This window comes from Nanorana parkeri, unplaced genomic scaffold (genome assembly GCF_000935625.1).
Source record: "Nanorana parkeri isolate BGI_ZX_2015 unplaced genomic scaffold, ASM93562v1 scaffold1739, whole genome shotgun sequence".
Taxonomy (NCBI): domain Eukaryota; kingdom Metazoa; phylum Chordata; class Amphibia; order Anura; family Dicroglossidae; genus Nanorana; species Nanorana parkeri.
This window is the reverse complement of record NW_017308007.1, coordinates 265,256-289,155: the sequence shown is the minus strand read 5'-3', so window position 1 is coordinate 289,155 and position 23,900 is coordinate 265,256. Positions and strand designations below refer to the sequence as shown.

Genomic DNA, 23,900 nt, shown 5'->3' with positions numbered 1-23,900 from the left:
GTGGTCAGGTGCAAGCCTTTAGCCAATTAGGGCTTCACAAGGCTAATTGCCTTGTGGGGCGTTCAGTGGTCAAACAGACCGCTGAACACCCTTATAGTTCATGTGTTGGGCGAAAACATATGTGTCACAATGCCCCCCTGGCAGACAGTGCCCTCACTGTGGTGGGAAGTGGCTTGTCTTGGGAGATGGTACCCTTGCAGGGATCAGTAAGTATGTTACAGACTCTCCTTTCACCCTCTTACCCTGGGAGGTGGTGAGAGGTCAGTGGATACCGGGATTTTTTTCCCTCCCTGAACTCCTCTGCTGCTGGGTTTGACTAGCACTGTAGACCACCTTATGGCTGCAGCAGAAGCCCTGCCAGCCATTTTACCTTGGGGCAGGTGTAGACTACCTTCTGGTGCTGGGTAATGTAATTTATAGGGCTGCAACAATAAATCAATTATAATCGATAATGAGAATCGTTGGCAACAATTCTCATTAGTTGCCGCCGCTTTGCTCCTCTGTTCTTCTCCCCGCTGGTGCTGCCTGCAGCGGTATGTGTCCCTTTCAATCCCCGCTGCTCTCCCCGCCTGTTTCGGCAGAGGCAGCGTGGACACAGACCACTGCAGCTGGCACCAGCGGGGAGGAGGGACCACTTTGACTGTATTCACCCGCTGACCCCCCCTCCCCCTGTATCTTTGCTGCTGCCCCGGTCCTGCGTGCCTCCTCTGGCACACCCCCTCCCCCTCCCAGCAATAAAGTTTTAAAAAAAGCAAGTTGTACATCTGTAGCTTTAGCGGTTCTGGACAAGCAGGCGTCTGAATAGTTCACAAAATTTGTCGCAAAAACCAAGATGGCTGACACATGTGACCTATGACCTTTATATAGCAATAAGCTCTGCAGAGCGCAGGGCTCTACCATTGTGCAAAGTTTCATGAGTTTTTAAAAAATAGTGCACTTAGTACAAGCAATTGAAAAAAGCGGCGGAATAATAAAATATAGCTGCAAGCAGCAATAAAGGTGGCCAAGCATTAGCGCTGGTTATAGCACATGAGAAGATAATGTACTTGGAGAGATCAATAACAAAGTTATATTATCACAATAAACATGTACAACTGCAAACGTTTTCATGAATTGTAATATTGTTCCAAATTCAAAATGGCCGCCGACCTTGGTGACATTTGGAAGCCATATTGTAGGATTTTAAGTTATCATATGCATAACAAATTTAACATACCTCAATAGTGGTGGAAAGGCATGTTTATGTAATTTAATGCAATGTTAAAAGTGATTGGCTTGTGGCGGCTATATTGATTTCGGGATCGGGCCTGATTTTACAACTGTGGTAGAAGAGGTCACCCTGGACATATGTGCAAAGTTGTGAATAATTCTGATAAAAGGTTTCAGAGTTTGTTATTTGCAGAATATTGCAAAATCCAAAATGGCTGCCAAACCATGTGACCAATAGAGCTGTACTGAACACATGTGGCAACAGAGCAAAGCATAAGCTCACACCACAATTTATACAGTGGTTCTGGAGAAGCAGGTTTCTGAATATTTTCAAAAATTGTTGCAAAAACCAAGATGGCTGCCGCATCATTTGACCGATGACCTTTATATTGTAATAAACTCTGCTGAGCACAGGGCTGCTACTTTTTGATAGTGCACTCATTACAGGCATTTGAAAAAGTGGCGGAATAATAATAATTAAAATAATATAGCTGCAGGCAGCAATAAAGGTGGCCAAGCAGTAGAGCCGGTCATAGCACATGAGAAGACATTGTAGTTAGAGAAAAAACAGGACATGATTTCATGAATTATAAAAAAAAATGAAATTCAAAATGGCCACCGACCTTGGTGACCTCTGGAAGCCATATTGTATTTGGCAGTTATGATGTTGAGTTATCATATGTATAACAAGTTTAACATACTTCACTAGTGATATAAATGCACATTTATGCAATTGGATGCAAGGTCAAAAAGTGATTGGCTTATGACGACCATATTGATTTGGGGATCGGGCCTGGTTTTACAACCGTGGTAGAAGAGGTAGCCGTGGACATTTGTGCAAAGTTTTGAGTTATTCTGATAATGGTTTCAGAGTTTAAGTTGTTTGCAGAATATTGCACAATCCAAAATGGCTGCCAAACCATGTGGTCACATAACATGTAATAAACATATATGCCTTAGCGGTTATGAAAAAACAGATGTTTGAAAACTGTCAGAAATAAGTTTGCTTAAACCAAGATGGCCGCCAGAGCATGCGACCTATAACCTTTATGTTTCAAAGGTTTAAACACAACACAGTCCTCTACCATTGTTCCAAACTTCATGAGTTTTTACATAACGGTGTGGCAATATTTAGCATTTGAAAAAAAAGAGCATCAAAATAATAGAAGTATTTGACGAATTTGACACAATTCAATATGGCTGCCGAACCATGTGACCAATTAACTTGTAATGTTCCGTTGTGAATGCAGATCATATCATGACTATACACGGCAATTTGTAGATCTGTAGCTTTATCAGTTTCTGAGAAACGGATGTTTAAATATGGAACTGAACATAATCACCTAAAACAAGATGGCTGCCAGGCAATGTGACCTATGACCTTTTATGTTGCAAAAGTTTAGGCATAGCATAGAGCTTTACCATTGGGCCAAGTTGCATCAGTTTGTGAGTAACAGTGCGCTTATTACAGGCTTTTGAAGAAAAGGCCATAACAATAATAACATCATCTAAACATGATTGGCTTACAGCGGCCATTTTGATTTTAGGATCGGGCCAGTTTCTACAACCATGGTAGAAGAGGTCGCCCTGGACATACAGGTGAAACTCGAATAATTAGAATATCGTGCAAAAGTTCATTTATTTCACTAATGCAACTTAAAAGGTGAAACTAATATATAAAATACTCATTACATGCAAAGCAAGATAGTTCAAGACGTGATTTGTCATAATTTCTCCAAAGACTTAACTCAGCAGTAATAACATTTATATGAGCCAATAGACCCCCACGGATTAGTGTTAAAGAGCTAACGAAACCAAAAAAAAAGAGGAGGCCTGGGAATACCGGACTTCGCCTTATATCATAAAGCAGCACTACTAATAAGAATATTGGACTGGTTATATAGTAACCAAGTCAAGGGGGGAGTAAATTTAGAGACAGATATAGCCACTGTACCACTGAAGAATATTCCATGGCTGACAGCAGAGGCCAGACCACATATGATCACTATGCCATATCTAGCTAAACCAGTATTAAGAACCTGGGACAGAAGTATGCACAAATATAATTTATCGTCCACTCCAGGTCCCATGACTCCCATAGCAGGGAACCCACAATTTCCACCAGGCATGCAGGTGGCCTCCTTCGTGGATATTGAGAACTTTCCCCACTCACAGACTTGGCAGGTTCTTGAGAAAGGTAAAGAAAATCTAAAACCAGAGCTTAAAACAGAGAAACAAAATAACGGAAAATTATGCATGGAGGCAACTCAATTAACGGACTATATTAGACACCTCAGGTCCTGTAAACCCCTGAACAGACCATTCACCTCATTTGAGAAATTATGCTTGCGGGAAACAAAAATTGAACACGCACTATCACAGGTCTATGGTCTGTTGAGAGAAGAAGAAGCTAAAGCCCACACAAAATACATGAAGAGATGGGAACAGGACTTGAGGAGGGAGATCTCAGAAGAAGAAGAATGGGGGAGAATATTTATTATGACACATAGTTCTGTTAAATCCTAATTTTACCAGGAAAAATGTCAAAATACTGTCTAGATGGTATAGATGCCCAGAAGGAATTAAACATATAAACCCGGGAGAGTCAGACAGATGTTGGAGATGTAGCATTGAGGAGGGAACGTACCTGCATATCTGGTGGAGTTGCCCTAAAATATATAGGTTTTTTGGGAGTCAATATTTGAAATATATCACTCCATAGGTAACCTAAGTCTGGAGAATGACCCTACACTCGCACTGTTATCATTGATTCCTGGTCCCATAAAAAAGATAGACAGACATTATAAGATTTGTATTGGCTGCTGCAAGAGTCAATATATCTCTGGGCTGGAAATCATTGATTCCACCCTCACTAGAGAGATGGGAGACCACGATGGAAGAAATAAGATATATGGAGGAAATTATCGCAAAGGATAATGATAAAAAGGAATCACACGAGAGTATATGGGAGAAATGGGAATTATATAGAAAGTCAGAAGTATTCAGGAGTCTGAAAAAGGACAGAGAGGAAAGGAAGAGATATAGAGATGAAGCCTCCATGGGGTATTTAGAAATATAATGGCCAACATATGATCAGTAAATTCACAGAGCGACTTAAAACAATAAATATTATTTGAACCTTTTTTTTATAGTAGATTTTAAATGCATTCGACCTGTATGTATGGAAGTAATGGTGAAGAATGAGGCTTGAATAAAGGAGGAAGGGAAGTTTTGAAGGCGTTTTTTTTTTTTTTTAGAAGTGTAAAATGGGATAGATCGAATTATCGATTATCATCTAAATAGAATTTTAGATGGGTATAGTATTAGAGAAATAAAGGGACAATAACACTTATAGTTGAACACAACTAATTTAGAGTACACAGTTGGGTGTGGAGTACAATATAAGAATAGGTTTAAGAGGGTAACACGGTTTTAGCACAGGAGGGGTATTACATTCTATATCACATTATATATTTTACTGGTTTCGTAATAGTTTTTTTAGGGGGTGACTATTAAGAAATAGGAATATATTTTTGGAACAGAAACAATAGGGAATTCACACATAGGAGAGAGCACACGGAGCATGATAAATACTTATGAAGTTAAGTCACACATGGGGAACGAATTAGTAAAGGGTTTTATTGGATTCACTTACTGCCTAGATTTCACTTTCCTCCTTAATAGAGGAGTAGATTTTGAATGAAAGAAGAAACGGGTGTTATAGTAATAATTAAAAGAAGAGACAAATAAAGAGTTATAAATAATCATTGATAATTAAGAGTTAACTTCCATAAATAATCATTGATAATTAAGAGATAACTTGAAGTTAATATTTATGAATGTTTTATGTATAAATGTATTTTTGTTGAAACAAAAACAATAAAAGATATATGAAACCATAAAAAAACAGGACATGATTTCATGAATTTAAAAAAAAAAATCATATTCATAAACGCCGTCGACCTTGGTGACCTGAATTCCATATTGTATTTGGCAGTTATGATGTTGAGTTATCATATATATAACATGTTTAACATCACTAGTGATATAAATGCACATTTATGCAATGTCAAAAAGTGATTGGCTTGTGGCGGCCATATTGATTTTGGGATCGGGCCTGGTTTTACAACCGTGGTAGTAGAGGTCGCCCTGGACATATGTGCAAAGTTTTGTGTTATTCTGATAAATGGTTTCAGAGTTTAAGTTGTTTGCAGAATATTGCACCATCCAAAATGTCACATGACTTTACACATGTATTAAACATATATGATTGCAGAGCTCAGCATATGCTTATGTAGCAATTTGTATATGTGTAGCTTTAGCGGTTATGAAAAAACAGATGTTTGAAGATTGTCAAAAGTAGGTTTGTTTAACCAGTTGACATCCGGGGTGTTAAACCCCCTTCCCATCCAGGCCATTTTTCAGTATTCAGCGCTGCGGTACTTTGACATTTATTCCATCATGCATATACCCTTTTGTGGGGACACATAGAGCTTTATGGAGCTTGGTGGTATTTATTCACCACTGGGGTTTTTGTTTTTTAATATATTAAGGAAAAATTACAGAAAATTTAAAAAAAAACAGTTTCCCCTATAATAAATTCTAAAACATTTATTACCCAATTTTTTGGTAAAATATAAAAGACAGGGTCACGTCGGGTAAAGAGACACCAAACATGTCAAGCCTTATAATTGCGCACGCGCGCGAAACCTCAAAAAACTACATTACCCAAAATTGGCCATAGGCCACGTTCACATTGAGCGATTTATCGCATGGTAATTCCCGCGATATTGCGGCAATTTACCGCGCGATATCGCTCTCCAATGCAAGGCAATGGGGCAAAGGGTCCTGCTGTCGCGGGTCGTGCGTCGCTACAGCAGGACCCTTTGGAGCGGATTTTGCCTCGATTCCATTCTTTGCAATACAAGCATTTGTGCGATATCGCGTGACAAATCGCGCGATTTGCAAATCGCGCAGTGTTCAGCAAGGAGCTGATCTCCCTCCTCCTCCTGACGCCCTCCCAAGCCGCTGATGCGAGTCTGCCGTCCGTCCGTTTTTTCTTAACGGGCGGACGGCAAGAGGTTAAACCAAGATTCTTGCCAGAGCATGTGACCAATGACCTTTTTATATTGCCAAAGATTAAACACAACACAGTTCTCTACCATTGTTCCAAATTTCCTGAGTTTTTACATGTGTGGCTATAATTAGCATTTGAAAAAAGAGCATCAAAATAATTGAAATATTTATAGAATTTTACACAATTCAATATGGCTGCCGAACCTTGTGGTGAAATGACTTGTAATGATCAATTCTTAGTGAGGTCATAGTCTGACTTTACACAGCAATTTGTACATCTGTAGCTGTGATAGTTCCTGAGAAACAAATGTTTGAATATGGAGCTGAATATAATCACCTAAAACAAGATGGCTGCCAGGCAATGTGACCTATGACCTTAAGGCCCCATTCACACTGACCGGTTTATCGCTGCAAAATCGCTCTTATTTCCGCGCGATATCGCTCTGCGTACTAAGTCCAATGCATGTCAATGGAGCTGTTCCCATTTAAAGCTCCATGTCTCCTGTAGCTCGTCGCTGTGGCGCGTCGCTTGTGCAGGACCCTTTTTTAGCACGGATGTTGCGCGATTGTATTCAGCCCAATACGAAAATTTGGACGATATCGCGCTGCAAAACGCACAATATTGCGCAAATGACAATCGTGCGGTTTGCAATATCGCAAGTGTGAATGCGGTGTAATATTGCAAAATATTGGTCATAGCACAGATCTCTACCATTGGGCCAAGTTTCATGAGTTTATGAGTAACAGTGCGCTTATTACAGGCTTTGGAAACATAGGCCATAACAATAATAACACTAACACTATCTAATAATCATTGGCTTGCAGCGGCCATTTTGATTTGGGATCGGACCTATTTCTACAACCGTGGTAAAAGAGGTCGCCCTGGATATATGTGCAAAGTTTATAATTATTCTGATATATGGTTTCAGAGTTTAAGTTGTTTGCAAAATATTACACAATCCAAAATGGCGGCTAAACCAATTTGACCAATAGAGCTATAATGAGCACATGTGGCTACTGAGCAAAGCATAACCTCACACAGTAATTTGTACATCTGTAGCTTTAGCAGTTCTGGACAAGCAGGCTTTTGAATAGTTCACAAAAATGGTTGCAAAAACTAAGATGGCTGCCACATCATGTGACCTATGACCTTTATATCTTAATAAGCTTTGCAGAGCACAGGGCTCTACCATTGCACAAAGTTTCATGAGTTTTTGAGTAGCAGAGCACTTATTACAGGCATTTGAGAAAAGCAACGGAATAAAAAAACAATTAAAATAATAATAATCAGCACAATAACAATAGGTTTCCTTGCAACTTCGTTGCTTGGCCACCTAATAATCCGAACAATAACAATCGGTGTGCTTGCAACTTTGTTGCTTGGCCACCTAAATCTAGCTGCAAGCAGCAATAAAGGTGGCCAAGCATTAGAGCCGGTTATAGCACATGAGAAGATATTGTAGTTCGAGAGATAAATAGCAGGTCATGATTGCATGAATTCTAATTTTTTTCAAATTCAAAAATGGCTGCCGATCTTGGTGACATTTGGAACCCATATTGTATTTGGCAGTTATGATTTTGAGTTATCATATGTATAACATGTTTAACATACTTCAATTGTGATTAGAAATGCACATTATGCATTTTGCTGCAATGTTAAAAGTGATTAGGTTGTGGCGGCCATATTGATTTTAGGATCTGACCTGTTTTTACAACCGTGGTAAAAGAGGTGGACCTGGACATGTGTGCAAAGTTTTGAATTATTCTGATAAATGGTTTCAGAGATTAAGTTGTTTGCAGAATATTGCACAATCCAATATGGCTGCCAAAACATTTGGTCACCTGACTTGTAATGAGCTAAACATATCCTCAAATAGCAATTTGTATATCTATAGCTTTAGAAATGATGAAAAAACAGATGTTTGGAAACTGTCCAAAATAAGTTTGCTAAAACCAAGATGGCTGCCAGAGCATGCAACCTATGACCTTTATGTTTCCAAAGATTAAACACAGCACAGTTCCCTACCATTGTGCCAAATGTCAGGAGTTTTTAAATAACGGTGTGATTATAATTAGCTTACCAGTTTACTGACAAGGCAGATTATGTCTTCTTATAAAAGCAGATATGTATCCAAAAGGGATAGCGCAGTCCACGATAGAGGTATAATATGCATCTCGTTATAGGACTTTGCTTCGCTAATGTGTACAGAAGTTTGAAGGCAAGGAGCCCAGAGCAGTGCACTTAGTACTCACAAACCGGCAAACGCCTCCACACACTGTGAACATGTCTCCAAGCCCATGAGAAGGTTTTCATACTGACGGTTTTACCGCTGGTCCTTATTCAACCCAAGTACCCTCTGCTAGAGCGTTCCTCGGTTACATCCGACACAGGGAGACAGATGACAATACCTAAAACACACACATCCTAGAATAAAATGTCCACATCGTTCCATATAATAAAATTTCCACAACAGATTCCATTAATGGTATGTATTTATGATTAATATTTTTATGTAATGTGGAACCTTAATTTTAAATTTATACTAATATTTTGGAAATGTACAAATATTGATGTATTGATTACTAGATCCATATGATTATTATAGGCACCTCCATATTTTCCTGATGAAGCCTTGAGTGAAACGCGTCAAACTGGACACATCATAGATCTACTGAACATTTATTTATGAATATATTATTTATGCAATTATATCAAGAGATATTTAAGGAGATATATGTTAAGTTATTGTCATATACACAGTATGCATCTATATGTGATCCAGGGAGGTTTTGTACCATTTAATGATATTGCTAATCTGTCATCTTTGTTAATTATGTATTTTAATAAAGAATATATATATTTTTGTACATTAAGCGACTTTGTGTAATTTTGAACTGGGTCTCCTTACGTTTGATAAATGACACTTTTAAAGCCCCATTTCTCTATTTTTTGTATTCATTAAAGAATGAAAACCAAACCGGTATTCCTGATTTTTTAGTCACTGAGCTGAGGACTTGTGGATGTTTAGCTTTTCTAGTCTGTTTTGGACCCCGTTTACTGACAACCTTAAGAGTATTTCCCTTACAATGGTATTAGCATTACCATTCCTTTTTAACATATCCTTCTTTTTCGTGTGTGTAAATTGAAGGAAAAAAATTAATTCAACACGTCATTTAAAAATGAATCCTTTATGCTTCCTACTTGGTTAGTCCTTACCTTTTTACTGTTCTAGTGGTCCCATTTAGTAACTTATAGCAAGGAGCACCAGTTGTTGAAGCTGGCTTTTTTAAAATTTACAGTTTTAGTGGTACCCTTGTCTCTTTCCTGTAACTTTGTCAATTATGTCCAACGTAATTACGCTGTTGTCACTTTTGCCTAAGTTGACACTAACGTGCATGTTTAAATTAACATTTTATTATTACAAATCCCAGGTCTAGCAGAGCATTTTTTCTCTTGGGACTTCTACAATTTGACCCATAACATTTTCTTGTAGAGCGTTCAAGAACTGGCAAACCTTAGTTGAGTGTGCAGTATCTTTTTGTTTAATCAATGTGTGGATAATTATAGTTTGCACATAATAAACAAAAACAGTATATTGGATGGTGCATGGGAAACTACTTTAATTAAAGTCACATTAAAGTCTATTCCCCCCTCTCCCCCCAATGCAGCTGTAAGGACTTGCCTTAAGTGATGCCTCTTGTTCCAAACATCATCTTTATTCCAGTAGTTTCTTCTCAAAAATGTCATAAAACTAATTTAACCCTTTCACTGCCAGAGCCTGCATACTAAAAGGCACATTTTGGGCCTGCAGATTAGTCTGAAATGAGACACCTTGAAGAATAAAATGGTGGCAGTTGCAATTTTATTTTGTCACACGATATTTGTGCAACTGTTTATTAAACCAAATTGTTTTAGTAGAAAATACTTTCAAATTAATATTAGTGCACACAAACACAATATATTACCCAATTTGTTTGTAAAATAAAAAAGATAAGGTTGTGTCAAGTAAATAGATGACAAAAATGTCAAGCCTTAACGCCCATTAAATAGCAACAAACTTCAGTACTCAAAATTGCCCATAAGCAACGCTTTAAAAGTCTTAAAAGGTCATCATTTTAGCGTTAACCATGAACAGTCACACTAGAATTACTGCTCTCCTTGTTTTTGGATGTAGGTTACACTTGATGTACGTGTTTATTTCTGTATGTGTGTGTGTGTACATGGGTGTGGAGAGCTTTAAAAAAAATGGTGGTGTTTTTTATGTTATTTTGCTTTTCTATATATTTTCTATTTTATTGCTACCACATAGGGTGGTAGCCTGCGCAAGTGATCAGCCATTGTAAAGCTGACCAAATCACTACTAACTCAAAGCAGACACGTGGCTTGTGTGGGCCAAACACAGTATGTACAAAATCCTGGTTTCCTGTTCCTCTTCAAACACTACCAGCAGGTGGGTTAAACGTTTCAGGTCCAAATACCCGTATTTGGGGCTGGAGGCTCTGTCCCACCCAAAATCTCTCAGAGCCTCCAGATTCCGGGACCCAAACAGGACTAAACATTCCCGGGTACCATTGTACTACGATCAAAGGTGGATCACTTCCGGGTGGTACGTAGGGCGCCGAGGTCCTGAGTGTCGCCCGTCCACGAACCTTGCCTGCTAAGGAATAGCAACAACCTAACCGGCTCCCCCTGACTCTCCCTCGCCTGCTTTCGTCTCCTTTCTCCCGCTATTAGTACCCAGCAATTGGGCAGCTACCCGGCATCGGATATCTGGCATCAGTCTTGGACAGCCTCCGGCTTCCATCAGCCTCAGAACTCATCAGATTCTACCGGCTCTCAGCAGCTTCCAGCAGTTCCAACCCAGCGGATGGGGGGCAAGAAAAAGACACAGCAGCCGCCGCCGCTACCACCAGCAGCTTCAATAAGAAGGAGCTCCTCAACAAAAATTGGAACAGGTACCCAGGTTGCAGGTACCCAGTCGAGATCGTCAGTAGAAGGGTGGGTAGGATGGAATTTGTTTCACATACCCGTAAAGATGGCCGGGAACGGGACAATGGACAGGACAATATGAAGCAAGATTATGCCATACATGCCCATTCCCAAGCCCGTACTAAAACATCTAATGAATCAACTAAGGTGTCCCCTAGGGGGGGGGAGAATGGAGGCACAGAGGGGTTTGAGACAGAGTATGGACAATCCTAAGACTGTTTGTTTACTGGAGCAAGAGGGGGTGCAACAGCAGGATATTGGAGAATGTTTACGATCTCTCCCAAATAAAGATGATATGGAGGGCTATATTGCCAGATTGGAAGCAACATATAAAGAGGAATTGAAAGATCTAAAAACTGACATCTCTAATCTAGGAGATCGAGTAAATGGGTTCGAGGAAAACCTGGACATATATACCTCCAGATTGGATTCACAACAACAAGCTATAAATAATCATTCAGCGATGATGCAGGACATGATGAATAAAATAGACGATATGGAAAACAGGAGTAAACGTAATAATATACAAATACGAGGTATACCTGACACAGTCGAGACACATGCTCTTTTTCAAACAACAAAGGCTATATTGAATGACCTAATGCATAAAAGCCCAGAATCTGAATTAATTATCGATGGAGTGTACAGAGTACCCAGATTTCTTAAAGGAGACTCCACAAGAACTAGAGATATTATATGTCGACTACACTATTATACTGAGAAAGAAGCCATTTTAATGGCAGCCAGAGCTAAGAAATCAATAACATATGATGGGTACACAGTAACTATTTTCCCTCTCAAGACAAACATTGATGCTTAGAAGAGCCCTGAAGCCTTTCTTAGTGATCCTACAGGAAAAAGAGATAAAGTACAGATGGGGGTTCCCACTCCAGCTGATAGCACACAGAAATTGAAAAACAGCAAAAGTCAAGATGCTAGAGGATTTGCCAGACTTTTTGGACATCCTAGAGTTACCCCTAATACAACTGACAGAGTGGCCAATTGAATTAAATAAAATTGAACGCCAACAAACAAAGGGATGGACAACCGTAAAGACCCGGGGAACATATAAGCCGTGAAAAAGGGAAGGGAAAAAAAGGGGAGAACTGAAGGGAATGATAGAAAAGAAAACATGGGAGAGTCATAATTTATATAAGAGATGTTGGACCCCCGTTTTCCGCAGTTCGCCCACCGGACTCCCCAGCCCACACGACTTTTGTTAGTGTGGAAATGGAGGAGAGGGAAGGGAACAGGTGGGAGGAGGGGTGACATAAACAAAAATTAAATATATTGGTCATGAATAAATTAAAAGAACAAGGTCTAAGTAAGAAATAAGATAAAAAGGTTTGGGCCTGTGGCGGGACGAGCAACTGGCGTTTTGCTATTCGGCCACTACAACCCCAACATGGCCCATATTACTAGGGCTTACTTGTATGGTCTATGTAGGATGTTAAGGAAAATGTCCTACATACAAGATGAGAGAAAATGTATACATGTAGTGAGAATAAATGGAGCGATGGGATGTAAAAGGGGGGAGGAAGATAAGAATGTGTGTCGATGAAGTATATATGTGATGGTGGGAATGTTTTGAACAGGTCATGCATAAAATGTACCATGAAACATGAAAGATATACAATTAAGAAATGACTAGGCTAGCATTGGTTACTTTTAATGTAAGGGGATTTAATGCACCAGGTAAACGTTCACAGATATTGTACCATATTTATAAAAAAAGAATGGATATTCTATGCCTACAGGAAATGCATTTTAAGAAGGGGGATAATCCTGATATCAGAGATAAAAACTACACGAAGTGGTATCACAGTACAAACCCAGATAAAAAAGCAAGGGGGGTATCGATAGCAATCCATAAAAACGCACAGATTGATGTTATAGACACAGTTATAGACGAGAAAGTGATGTGTTTATTAAAAAAAAATTTTCTAATAAATTTTATTGAATGAACGGAAAGAAAAAAAAAAGAAAAAACAAACAAAACAAAGAAAAAAAGATATTGAAAGCATTTAGTAGATTGCTTGTAAAGAATACAATTCATTGTTAATAGTGTGACTGCTGCTTGTAAATGGGTTAATGTGCACCTGTCCGCCTCACGGCCGCGGCAGCAATGTTGCGGGCAGACCCAACATTCAGCCCATTGTTTCAGTAAGAAGCAGCGACTTTACCGTGGCTTCTATTTACCATGTAAAGCGTCTGTGCCCACAAAAACTTGCTACCAGCGCCGTCAGCCCAACAGGCTCGTATAACCGCTGGTCAGGGAGTCGTGGCTAGCAGCAAGTTTGCAAATCACTTCTAAACCCAATCTCCCAGAGTCTGACTGCAACGTGACTCCAGGAGAGAGAGAGTCAGAAGTGAACATGAGCCGTAGAATTAAAAACAGGCGTTTTATGTGCAAACAAACAGTTCGTCAATACATGTTGTAATATACCGGACCTGAAAATGGGTAAAAGGGGTGGAGGCCGTGGAGGTGAAGGTTTGACTGTCAACTACAGTGATGCTTAGGGACAGAATGTCAGTTAAAAAGAAAAAACAAAAAAAGTGAAGCAAAAACACGTTCTGGACATTACAGGGGGAAGAGAAGACGCTGCGATTATCAGTTCATTCTTCCGATGTCAGCCTGTACGTTTCCAAAAGCAAGCTGTACGCAAACCATATGTACCAAGAACCTTTAATGTCAAAAGCAGGTAGAACCCCCGAAAAAGTGGTCGCTTGTCTAAGTGAGACTGGAAGAGGAGAGAGAAACTAGGGGCGGGACAAAAAACACAAAACAAAACAAAAAGCTAAGTGTGGAAAGTCAAAAATACCACAGAACACACAACAGGTGAATTTTTTTTCTTTTAAAAAGGAGAAGTCAGACATTACAACTAACACTAGAAAAAAATATGATAAAAGCAGTGAGGCTTTAGAGACAAATGGTAAAGACTAACCCCTTCAATGCCAGAGCGCTAGGGAGCCACACCCCCAGCGCCAGAATGTACATTAACGGATATCGCATTGTAAATTTGGTTTGCTGTACAGGTTTTTGGCTGGCACTGAAAGGGTTAACGTGACGCGTATGCCGTAGCGGGGGCGATAATCCGACACTGCTTTCGACCCTAGCCGGATTTCGGAACAGGCTTGCAGGTTCCTTTTTTGGGGAATTGACCGTGGTATTATGAAGGAGGACTCTGCAATGCTGTCGCGGGAGATGGCCCATTATTTCTAGCTGCGCATACTAGACTTGTATTGGGGGAGGGGAGTGAAGCAGATTAAAACTTTCTGGAATCTTTGACCTGTCTCGTGTAAGGTAAACGCGCGTGACATTTTTAAGGAGGGTCAGAATGGCTAGGTGATGTTAAACAGTGCACACGTTTAATATAAGGTGGAGTCTTGTTTTGATGGGGATCAGGGTGTCGTGTCTTCGGGAGGATATGATCTTCACCTCTTCTTCGGTGGGTTCGCTGTCCGAGGGGGCGTCACTGGGCGGCCGGAGTTCAGCCCGCCGTACTAGTACTTCGCTTTCTTTTCCGATGGCTTCAAGATCTGGAAGGAGCACATCAAGGTTTCATCCACACTCATCATGCCTCCGGCATTATCAAATTCCCCGCAGTAGTTCGGAGCAGAAAACAGGGTGACCAGCTGCCGCTTGGCAAAGAATTCATAACCATCTTCTACTACCTGATGAGCTTGACAAATCAGATCCAGGTCGTGTCGATTCAAGAATTTTCTGACTACGTCTGCCCCAAAGGTAAAGGAGACACCACGGTCATTCTCCCCCCAGCCTTGTACATCTTTATCGGGGTCCGACCACAACAAGTCACACAGTAATCCTGTGTCAGGGACATCTGTGGGCCTCATGATTCTGCAGATCTGTTCCATGGACTGCAGATCAGGAGAAAGTCCTCCATGGCAACAGAAGATCTTCTCATCCACGATGGCAGGCAGTTGAAGCAGTCGGTGAAGGTCTTCCACAGCTTTATATTAAACCTCCGTTTGCATTCATCGTAGAAGCCATAGATCCGGTTGATGCTCGCGCACTCGTGGTTTCCTCGAAGCAGGAAGAAGTTCTCGGGATATTTGATTTTATATGCCAGAAGCAGACAGATGGTCTCCAGTGATTGCTTCCCTCTGTCCACATAATCTCCCAGGAAAAGGTAATTGGCTTCTGGCGGGAAGCCCCCATATTCAAACAACCGGAGTAAGTCTGTGTACTGCCCATGGATGTCACCACAAATCTTCAGTGGGGCTTCCAGCTCCAACAGTATGGGCTGACTGAGGAAGATCTCACGAGATTTTATACACAGGCCTCGTACTTCTGCCTCCGTCATCTGGACAATCTTTCCAGGGCGACATCCTCGCACCTCCAGCAGGCGGCTGATCAGGCTGTCCACGTTCAGCTCTCCGTCCGCCATTTTGCGCTTCCCTCAGAACAGCTGAGCAGGACTCTAAAAAATTTTTTTAAACAAATGTATTCACTGGCGATTATTTATGCACCAAATAAGGGACAACACAGATTTTGTATTAGGATATTAGTAGATTTGAGCAATATGGGGTAGGCACAAATATGGTGATGGGAAACATGAACTTAATTTTTGATAAAAATTTTGATACTACAGGTAAATATCCCCTTCCAGGAGAGGCGGTAAAGAGACTTAAAGTTAAAATGAACAAAATTAGACTGGTTGATGGTTGGCGTATATTATATCCTACAAAAAGAGATTATACTTATTACTCTATGGTACATAAATCATATAGTCGGATTGGATACACCAGCGACTATTGGAATATGACCCAGAGATTGAAATGGGTTCGATATTATGGTCAGATCATTCACCAGTGTCCCTAACAGTAAAAATAGAGAACAAAAATAGAGGTATGAGAACTTGGAGACTTTATGATAATCTAATAAAAAATGTAGAATGCCAGGAAGAAGTAAACCTCAATATAAATAACTTTATAAAAGACCATCAAAATGATACTACAACATATCCCATTCAATGGGAAACCTTAAAATGTGTAGTAAGCGGTATTTTAGTAAAACATGGCTCTAGATTAAAGAAAGAGGGAGCAAGTAAATTGAAGGGACTATTTCAGACACTGGAGGAATTGGAGGCAATGAATAAGACGAATGTAACAACAAATCACTCCACCCAATTAAATAATAATAATTATTATTACATAGTATTTATATAGCGCCAACAGTTTGCGCAGCGCTTTACAATATAAGGAAGACATTACAGTTACAATACAATTCAAGACAAGATGGTAAGGAGGGCCCTGCCCCTGAGGGCTTACAATCTAAAAGAGTAGGGGGAAATGATACATGAGGTAGCTGTGGGAGCTGTGGGAATGAATTATGTGAGAATGTGAAGGTTCAGTGGTTAGGTTGAGGTGGGATAGGCTTCCCTGAAGAGATGAGTCTTTAGGGAACGCCTAAATGCAGTCAAGGTGGGAGATAGACGGACAGGTTGGGGTAAGGAGTTCCAGAGGATGGGAGAGACTCTAGAGAAGTCCTGGAGGCGAGTATGGGAGGAGTGGACAAGGGAGCTGGAAAGCAGGAGGTCAATGGATGACGTTTAGGGTGATACTTTGAGACAAGTACTTTTAGTACGTTTAGGGTGATACTTTGTGACGCACTTTTGTAGGTCCGTATGCCATACGTCCTTGGCAGCGAAAGGGTTAAAGCCTGTGTTCAGGGGGTCACCTATTTGGCTTCTTTTACACGTCTTCTGGTGTCACTTTGGGACCTTAAATTGGTCCTTTCGTGTCTAAACGTCAGCGTCTATACACTGTATAGGACATGAGGATGTAGGGGGACATATCAACACTGCAGTAGAGAAGACAGGCTCCAGGGTCCGATCTAAGAGTGAAATGGATCAGAACCACAACTGGGTTCGCACAAGATATCTACTGCTGTTCCTAATTATGTTGTGTTCGGTGCACCGGAAAAATCACAAACAAAGGGTTACGGTCTATGATGATTCTAATTTATTCAGGGCTCTCTCTCTCTTTTATACACAGATAACAGGAGAGTGTTCGTCACACATATGCCCACATCTGTTATCTCTAAATGTCTTGTACTATTGGGTAAACTAGAGGAGCTGTTAGTTAAAGTCTTGTGTCTCTCGCTAATTGGTTAGTCAAAGATATCTTCTGCCTGTAGCGTCCTCCCTCGGCATTCCTTTCATGTGTCCTCGGCGCGCTCCCGAATACAGGATATATCTTGGTTACGCATTGCAACGCTAAAGCTGAGTAAGGAAAGTCACAAAGCTAGGAAGAAAATGAAACAAATTCAAACATAGGAAATTAAATTTTCTTGAAATGATCCATATTCCTTCACAAGAGCAAGCCGCCTCCGAGGATCGGGCGGCTATAACTTTATTTTGGCACCTAGACAAAAAGGAGCACTTAACCCTTGCAGTGAGGGGGTAGCCCTGCTGCAAGGGTTAAGGAAACTTTTCTACAACTTTCTGCTTTAATATTTACTTGTGTCCATATGAGTAGCTTTTAATACTTAAATCTAAAATCTCAAAGAATCCTAGAAGGCAAGTTTGTTTCTCTCTCTTTTTTTTTCTCTCTCTTGAGTGATCTGCACATGCACATTTTCTTAATGGACCTTGTAGGACTGTGTACACATCACAGGAAAGGGTAGAGTTTTTCTAAGGAGGGGGTAATTTTATTTCAGGTATAAAGTTAATATTTACAAGTGTAATAACCATTTTAGAAAAAAGGAAAATGGGACTGCATTAATGCTAAACTTAAATTCAGTAAGCCTGCTTACCTTAGAAGAAATTCAAATGTTTTGTAGTTATTACAAACTACCCATCTGTAAATGTTGTGGCATATGAGAAGTGTGGCTTTATTGTATTAATATTATTGTTGTTGTTCTTAATAATACTGTTATTTATTGCGTATTCTTTTTGAGTACTGCTTTGCTTGATAAAGTTATGTTTTTTAGGGCTTTGGCTGGGAATAGAGTGGGACAACCCTTTGAGAGGAAAACATGATGGCTCCCATGAAGGAAGAAGATATTTTACATGCAGGTAATATTTGATTTGTGATTTATGCAAAAAAAAAATGAAACGTGATATAAGTGTACCAATCTGATAATTTTCCATCATGACACAAATTTATCAGAATAATGGTAACATTAGGAGTGAGCAATATACATTAGAGCCAGGCAGTGCTTAGCATATGCAGTTCCCATAGGAATATGACACGTAGCCTAAGATTGTACAAATATTTTAAGGAAACTTTCCAATTCATCCATGAAGCCTTTTAACACAGGGGTAGTGAATTAAAATTCAAGGAGGTCCAGTGAACAAAATTTTCTTTGAGCCGAGGTCCGAATTGCGTTCCGGAAAGAATGCTCACTCAGTCCGTGTCTGCACCACGGTCCGCCATTTAGGATGCAATGCACAGCTGCTGGTGTGTTCTCCCAGACACAGTACTGATGCATTGATTATTGATCAAATTATTAAAACATTTTTGTTAGCACTTTATTGAAATGTCACAAGTGACATTTCATTAAGTTCTATAGGCAAAGCGCAGTGTGATGCGGTTGTACTACATCGTGGCGGACTTCACTGAAAATAAGTACAGCATCCATCAGAACGCTCCCTTACATCAGTTGTCCCTTTAAGAGAGCCCCCCCTAGATTAGGTGTACCCTTCAGAATGCCTCCTTACATTAGGTGTCCCTTATCAAAGTGCTCCCTTACATTAGTTGCCCCTAATCAAATTGCCCATTTTTACATTAGATGCCCCCATAAAAAAATGTTGGACACCCAACGTAAGGGGGCACCCAGATAGGGACAAGCAATGTAAGGGGGCATGCTGATAGGGATACCCAATATTATAATAGTTATCCCCATCAGAGTGCCCCTTTACATTGCTTGTCCATATCAGAGTGCCCCGTTACATTGGCTGGGGACCATCAGAATGCCCTCTTATTTCTCTTCCGTTCATTGAAGGACACAGGAAACAGATCGTAGATCATGTACCGTTGGAAAAGGACGCTAGGCACAAAACAAAAGACATCGACAGACTAGGGGTGGCCCCTGCTGGTGGCCCAACCCCCCACCTGCTGACAAGTCTCCAGTTTTTTGCCTAGCGTCAGGAGTAAGGAGCTAAGATTTTTTTTGTCTGGAATTGTTCTGTTTTCCTCCCCTTTTTTTCCGCAAGTATCCACAGAATGACATGCTGGATTGTTGTAGATCCTTGTAGTCGTCCCTGCGTGATCGACAAGCGCATGCAGACTCTGCCACGGTGGGTCGGCTGTGACATCTCTGTTCTGACAGAGTAGCCTGTGGGTTAGTCCCGATGTTGTGCATATGACTGGGGGTCTCGGCTTCCCAGTTACAGCACTCCATTCAGGCTGGCGGCACCTTGACTGAGGTCGGCAGAGTTTCCGCCTACCTACATGCCTTGACTGCTGTGCTCTGCATTCCTGTGGAGTTCCCTGGGGTAATCACCCCCCTCGAGGTTGGAAGTGGTCGCTGTCTCTGGAGTCCTTCCCCTAGGTGGTAAGTATGTAGGGCTTGGGGCGGTGTATGGAGACTTTGAACTGCTGGTTCTCTCCCCTGGATGGGTCCCTGGTGGGGGTCCCAGCTCTCTGGGTGCTTTGAGGAGCAGTTTGGCAGCATTCCAGGGTCCTGTGGTGGCCAGGAGGTCCGGGTGTGGGGCAGGCATCCCATGTGCTGTTTCGGCCGGCCTGTGTGGCAGACGGCCGGTACTTTAGGCCCCGGTCTCCTTGTGGCCTAGTGGAAGGGCTTGTGTATTGTATTGGTTGCATCCTGAACTTCAGGTAGTCCTACCTGGTGCCGTCCCCGCCTCTGGAGTATTTGGGTCTGATTCTGGACACTGTCCTGGCCCGGGTTACCCTTCCTCCAGGGCAGCTTCTGAAGCTCCGCCCTCATGTGCAGTTGTTATGGCCTTGTCGTTGGTCGACTTACTGCTTCTGCATGCAGGTGCTGGGCCTCTTGGTAGCCTCAGTCAAAGCGGTTCTTTAAGCATGGCACACAGCCCATGTACCCATCGCACTCAGAGCCGCTGCTCCGAAAATAGAGTGTTCTACATGCAACTAGTACGTTATTAAACACGTACTGAACTTGCTTTGGAGTGCCGGTGTCCATTCTTTACACGCAGTGTCACGCCAGGATTCTACAGAGGGACTTCTCAAGACAAAATCACTGTGCGAAAATAAAAAAAAACTTACAACTTATACATAAACAATAAAGTGCCTAGTGATAGTCCCAACACAGTATGTGACCTCCCCTATAGTTGAATGCAATACAATCTCAAAACTGCATGTGCAATGTGCTGTGATCTAGATCGCATGTGCAACTCCACAAGTTGGTCTCTATAAAAAAGGGAGAAAAAAAGTCTCTTTATGAGGTTATGTCAGCAATATATAAAGTGCAATTGTTCGACATTCCAAGAAGGTTTTTCTTAGTGTGATATCCTTAGTGTTTCTGTGCAATCAATACACTCACCAGACTCCTTTGACCACTATTAGATGGTGAAACTGCACTCAGATTACAATCCTTAGCGAGCCATTCTCCCAAGACAGATTGGTTTTTAAAAACTGTTGGTCGGTTCAAGTTGTTCCAATTCCTGTCAATCCACCGTCTGAATGGCCAATATTAACCTCCTCCGCACATTTCTCATTCAAGGCTTAATAGGCAGAGCTGTATAATTCCTCCAAAGGACCTTTTGAAAAAGTCTTCACGACGAAACATGTCAAGGAGGAGTTAACACGCTATTGTAAGGAAGACACTCAGATGGCAGCCATTAATGTAAGGGGGTACTCTGATAGGGGAGCTAATGTAAGAGGGCACTTCGATGAGGACAACTAATAAGTAATTGTCCCCATCAGAGTGCCACCTTACACTGGTTGTCCCTAGGGTGCCCCTTTAAATTGCTGCTGTCACAATAATCCTGGAGCCCAAGGAGGCAGGGATGGGAGGAGACAGGGCAGACTTTGGGCTGCATGGGAGGACAGAAAACAATACTCTTCCATACTCCCTTAATGTTGGGCGGGGAACAACACTGACTTCATTGGTTGCTAGGAACGCAGTGGTCCTATTCGCCAATGACTGAGGAGGAATGGGGACCAATGTAAGTACACATGGCATGCTAAGAGCGCAGTATGGAGGAGAGGGGAGAAAAAAATTGGAGAAAAAGGAAACATAGACAAAGAGTGTACACAGAAAAGAGAAGATAGGAGGAGAGATGATCGTGTAGTAGAAGTGCACCGAAATGGAAATTTCAAAACCGAAATAAAAAAATTGTCAGGCCGAAACCGAAAATGTTTTTTGTTTTAATTTTTTTTAAATATTTAATTTATTTTTTATAAACGTTTTAATTTTTTTATATTTCTTAATTTTTTATTAAATATTTTAATTTTTTACTTTTAGGTGCTTTGGGGAAATATTAGGGGTCTAAACAGACCCCTGATATTTCCCTTTTAAAATAGAAAAAGAGATGGAGGACACAGAGTCCTCCATCTCTTTTTATGCAGCCCCTGTTATAAATGAACAGGAATCCTCTATACTGAGTGTTCCTGTTCATTCATAACATGAGGACATAGTATGTTTACTATAACCACAATCATGAATGAACAGGAGGTGATGTAGATCCCGAGGTGGCTCTATACTTTGCGAGGCCTTAGGCGAAACTTAAAAATTAGGCCCCACTCATGCCCATAATGGAAAATTGATGGCTCTACGGGGTCTCAGGAGGCTGTGCGGGGTCTCAGCTGGTCTGTGTGTAGTCTCAGGAGGCTGTGCGGGGTCTCAGGAGGCTGTGCAGGGTCTCGACTGTGCAGTGTTTCAGGTGGTCTGTGTGTAGTCTCAGGAGGCCCAGCAGGGTCTCAGGACAGCTGTGCAGGGTCTCGTGGGCACTGTTTCAGGAAGGAGAAGATGTGCTCCTGGTGCTGTAAATTGGCACTGCAGTTCACAGGAAGGCTGTTGAAATCCCGCGCTCACACTCCGGGGGCAGAGCCAAACACGGTAGCACAATTGTGGGGCAGGGCCAGCCACTAGTAAATACATGTTTACCCACTCCTGTTTTGAGCTTGACAAAGAGGTTTGCCTTGAAACGCTTTGCTCCATCAACCTTCCATTTCCTTTCACCTTGTACTTTATACCTCCAAACACAATACTGTCGAACCGACAGTAATTCTGTCAGTTCTCACAGGATATTCATCGACCAGGTGACCGTAGGGCTCACTGTGTGATTCCTCTGTCAGTAACAGCCATCCACCTCGGATACAGTGCCGACAGCACTACATACCATCCGACATAGCTCTGACAGCCACGGCCACGATCCAGCCGGCCAAAGACATAGCAGTGACATTCACAGTTTAACGCACCGGCCGCTCGTCTCTTGCTCTCATCTCCAGCCCAGAAGTGTACCCTTGTGTGCACAATCCCCCTTGCACCCGGCTCCACATCGTCCGCAGACACGAAGGCCGTTACAGACGGCATTTCAGTCAAAGCAAACACAAGATACCACCAATCCTCCACCAAGGCAGCATGACACCCAGGCCTCACCAGCTTCATGTAAGTAGTCCTTTTCAATATACAATCCAATTGGCCATGTGTATGCACTGTTGTTGTTTTCATTGCTTGTAAATGCAGGAGGTCAGAGTGGGCTCTCGGGTGGCCAGTGTGGGCTCTCGGGTGGCCAGTGTGGGCTCTCGGGTGGCCAGTGTGGGCTCCCGGGTGATCGCTGAGTGTTTGCACTCGCTCGCCATCCTGACAGCTGTCACAGGAGGCTGAGCAGGGAGGAGAGCTCAGCCTCCTGTGACAGCGCTGGCTGTCTCCGCCCACATACCACTCTGTCGGACTGTGACAGGAGGCTTAGCGATGTGGGAGGAGAGACGCCGACCGCTCACAGCGCTCGGCCGCCTGTGACACTTTCTCTCAGTGCAGTGCCCAGCAGGGAGGAAAGAAAGCAGGGGTACGCCGCTGCATCGGCAGAAAAATGTCTATGACTCTCAGGTGGTCAGAGTGTAATATGATAAATTGGCATAAAAACCGTGACAAATTGGGGCTTTTTAGATGCATATATCACTATAAAAACTATCAGGGCTATTCACTAAAGGGTGAAGAGTTAGGAGAAGGCGGGAGAAGTGAACAATCTAGGACAACATAGCTGATTTGGAAAAATTCTCCAATTCAGCTCACTTACCAGTTCAGCTATGTTGTTCTAGATCAGGGGTAGGTAACCTTGGCTCTCCAGCTGTGCTGAAACTACAAATCCCGTCATGCTTCTGCCTCTGGGAGTCATGCCTGTTACTTGCAATGCCTTATGGGATTTGTAGTTTCAGCACAGCTGGAGAGCCAAGGTTGCCTGAACTGGTAAGTGAGCTGAATTGGAGATTGTTTTCCAAATCAGCTATGTTGTCCTAGATTGTTCACTTTTCCTGCCTTCTCTAAACTCTTCACCCTTTAGTGAATAACCCTGTAAATATGTATTGTTTTAGCATAAAAATACATATAACTATACACAACATGATAAAATGTGATTAAAATTAAAATATAATGTAAACTACAATTGATGGAGGACACTATTTAAGGCCAAGACTGCATAATACATATATTGAAACTACAAGTTCACAAACT

At 41.6% G+C, this 23,900-nt stretch overlaps 1 protein-coding gene and 1 pseudogene across 1 annotated transcript in view; one reads left to right on the top strand and one right to left on the bottom strand.

Moving 5' to 3' along the window:
* Positions 1 to 23,900, top strand: part of TBCE (tubulin folding cofactor E) — a 203,695-nt gene that overhangs the window by 3,439 nt on the left and 176,356 nt on the right. Inside the window, exon 2 of the mRNA XM_018571352.1 lies at positions 18,231 to 18,315. Coding sequence (XP_018426854.1) covers positions 18,231 to 18,315 — 85 coding nt within the window. The remainder of the gene's footprint in view (positions 1 to 18,230; positions 18,316 to 23,900) is intronic.
* Positions 14,489 to 15,710, bottom strand: LOC108799490 (annotated as a pseudogene).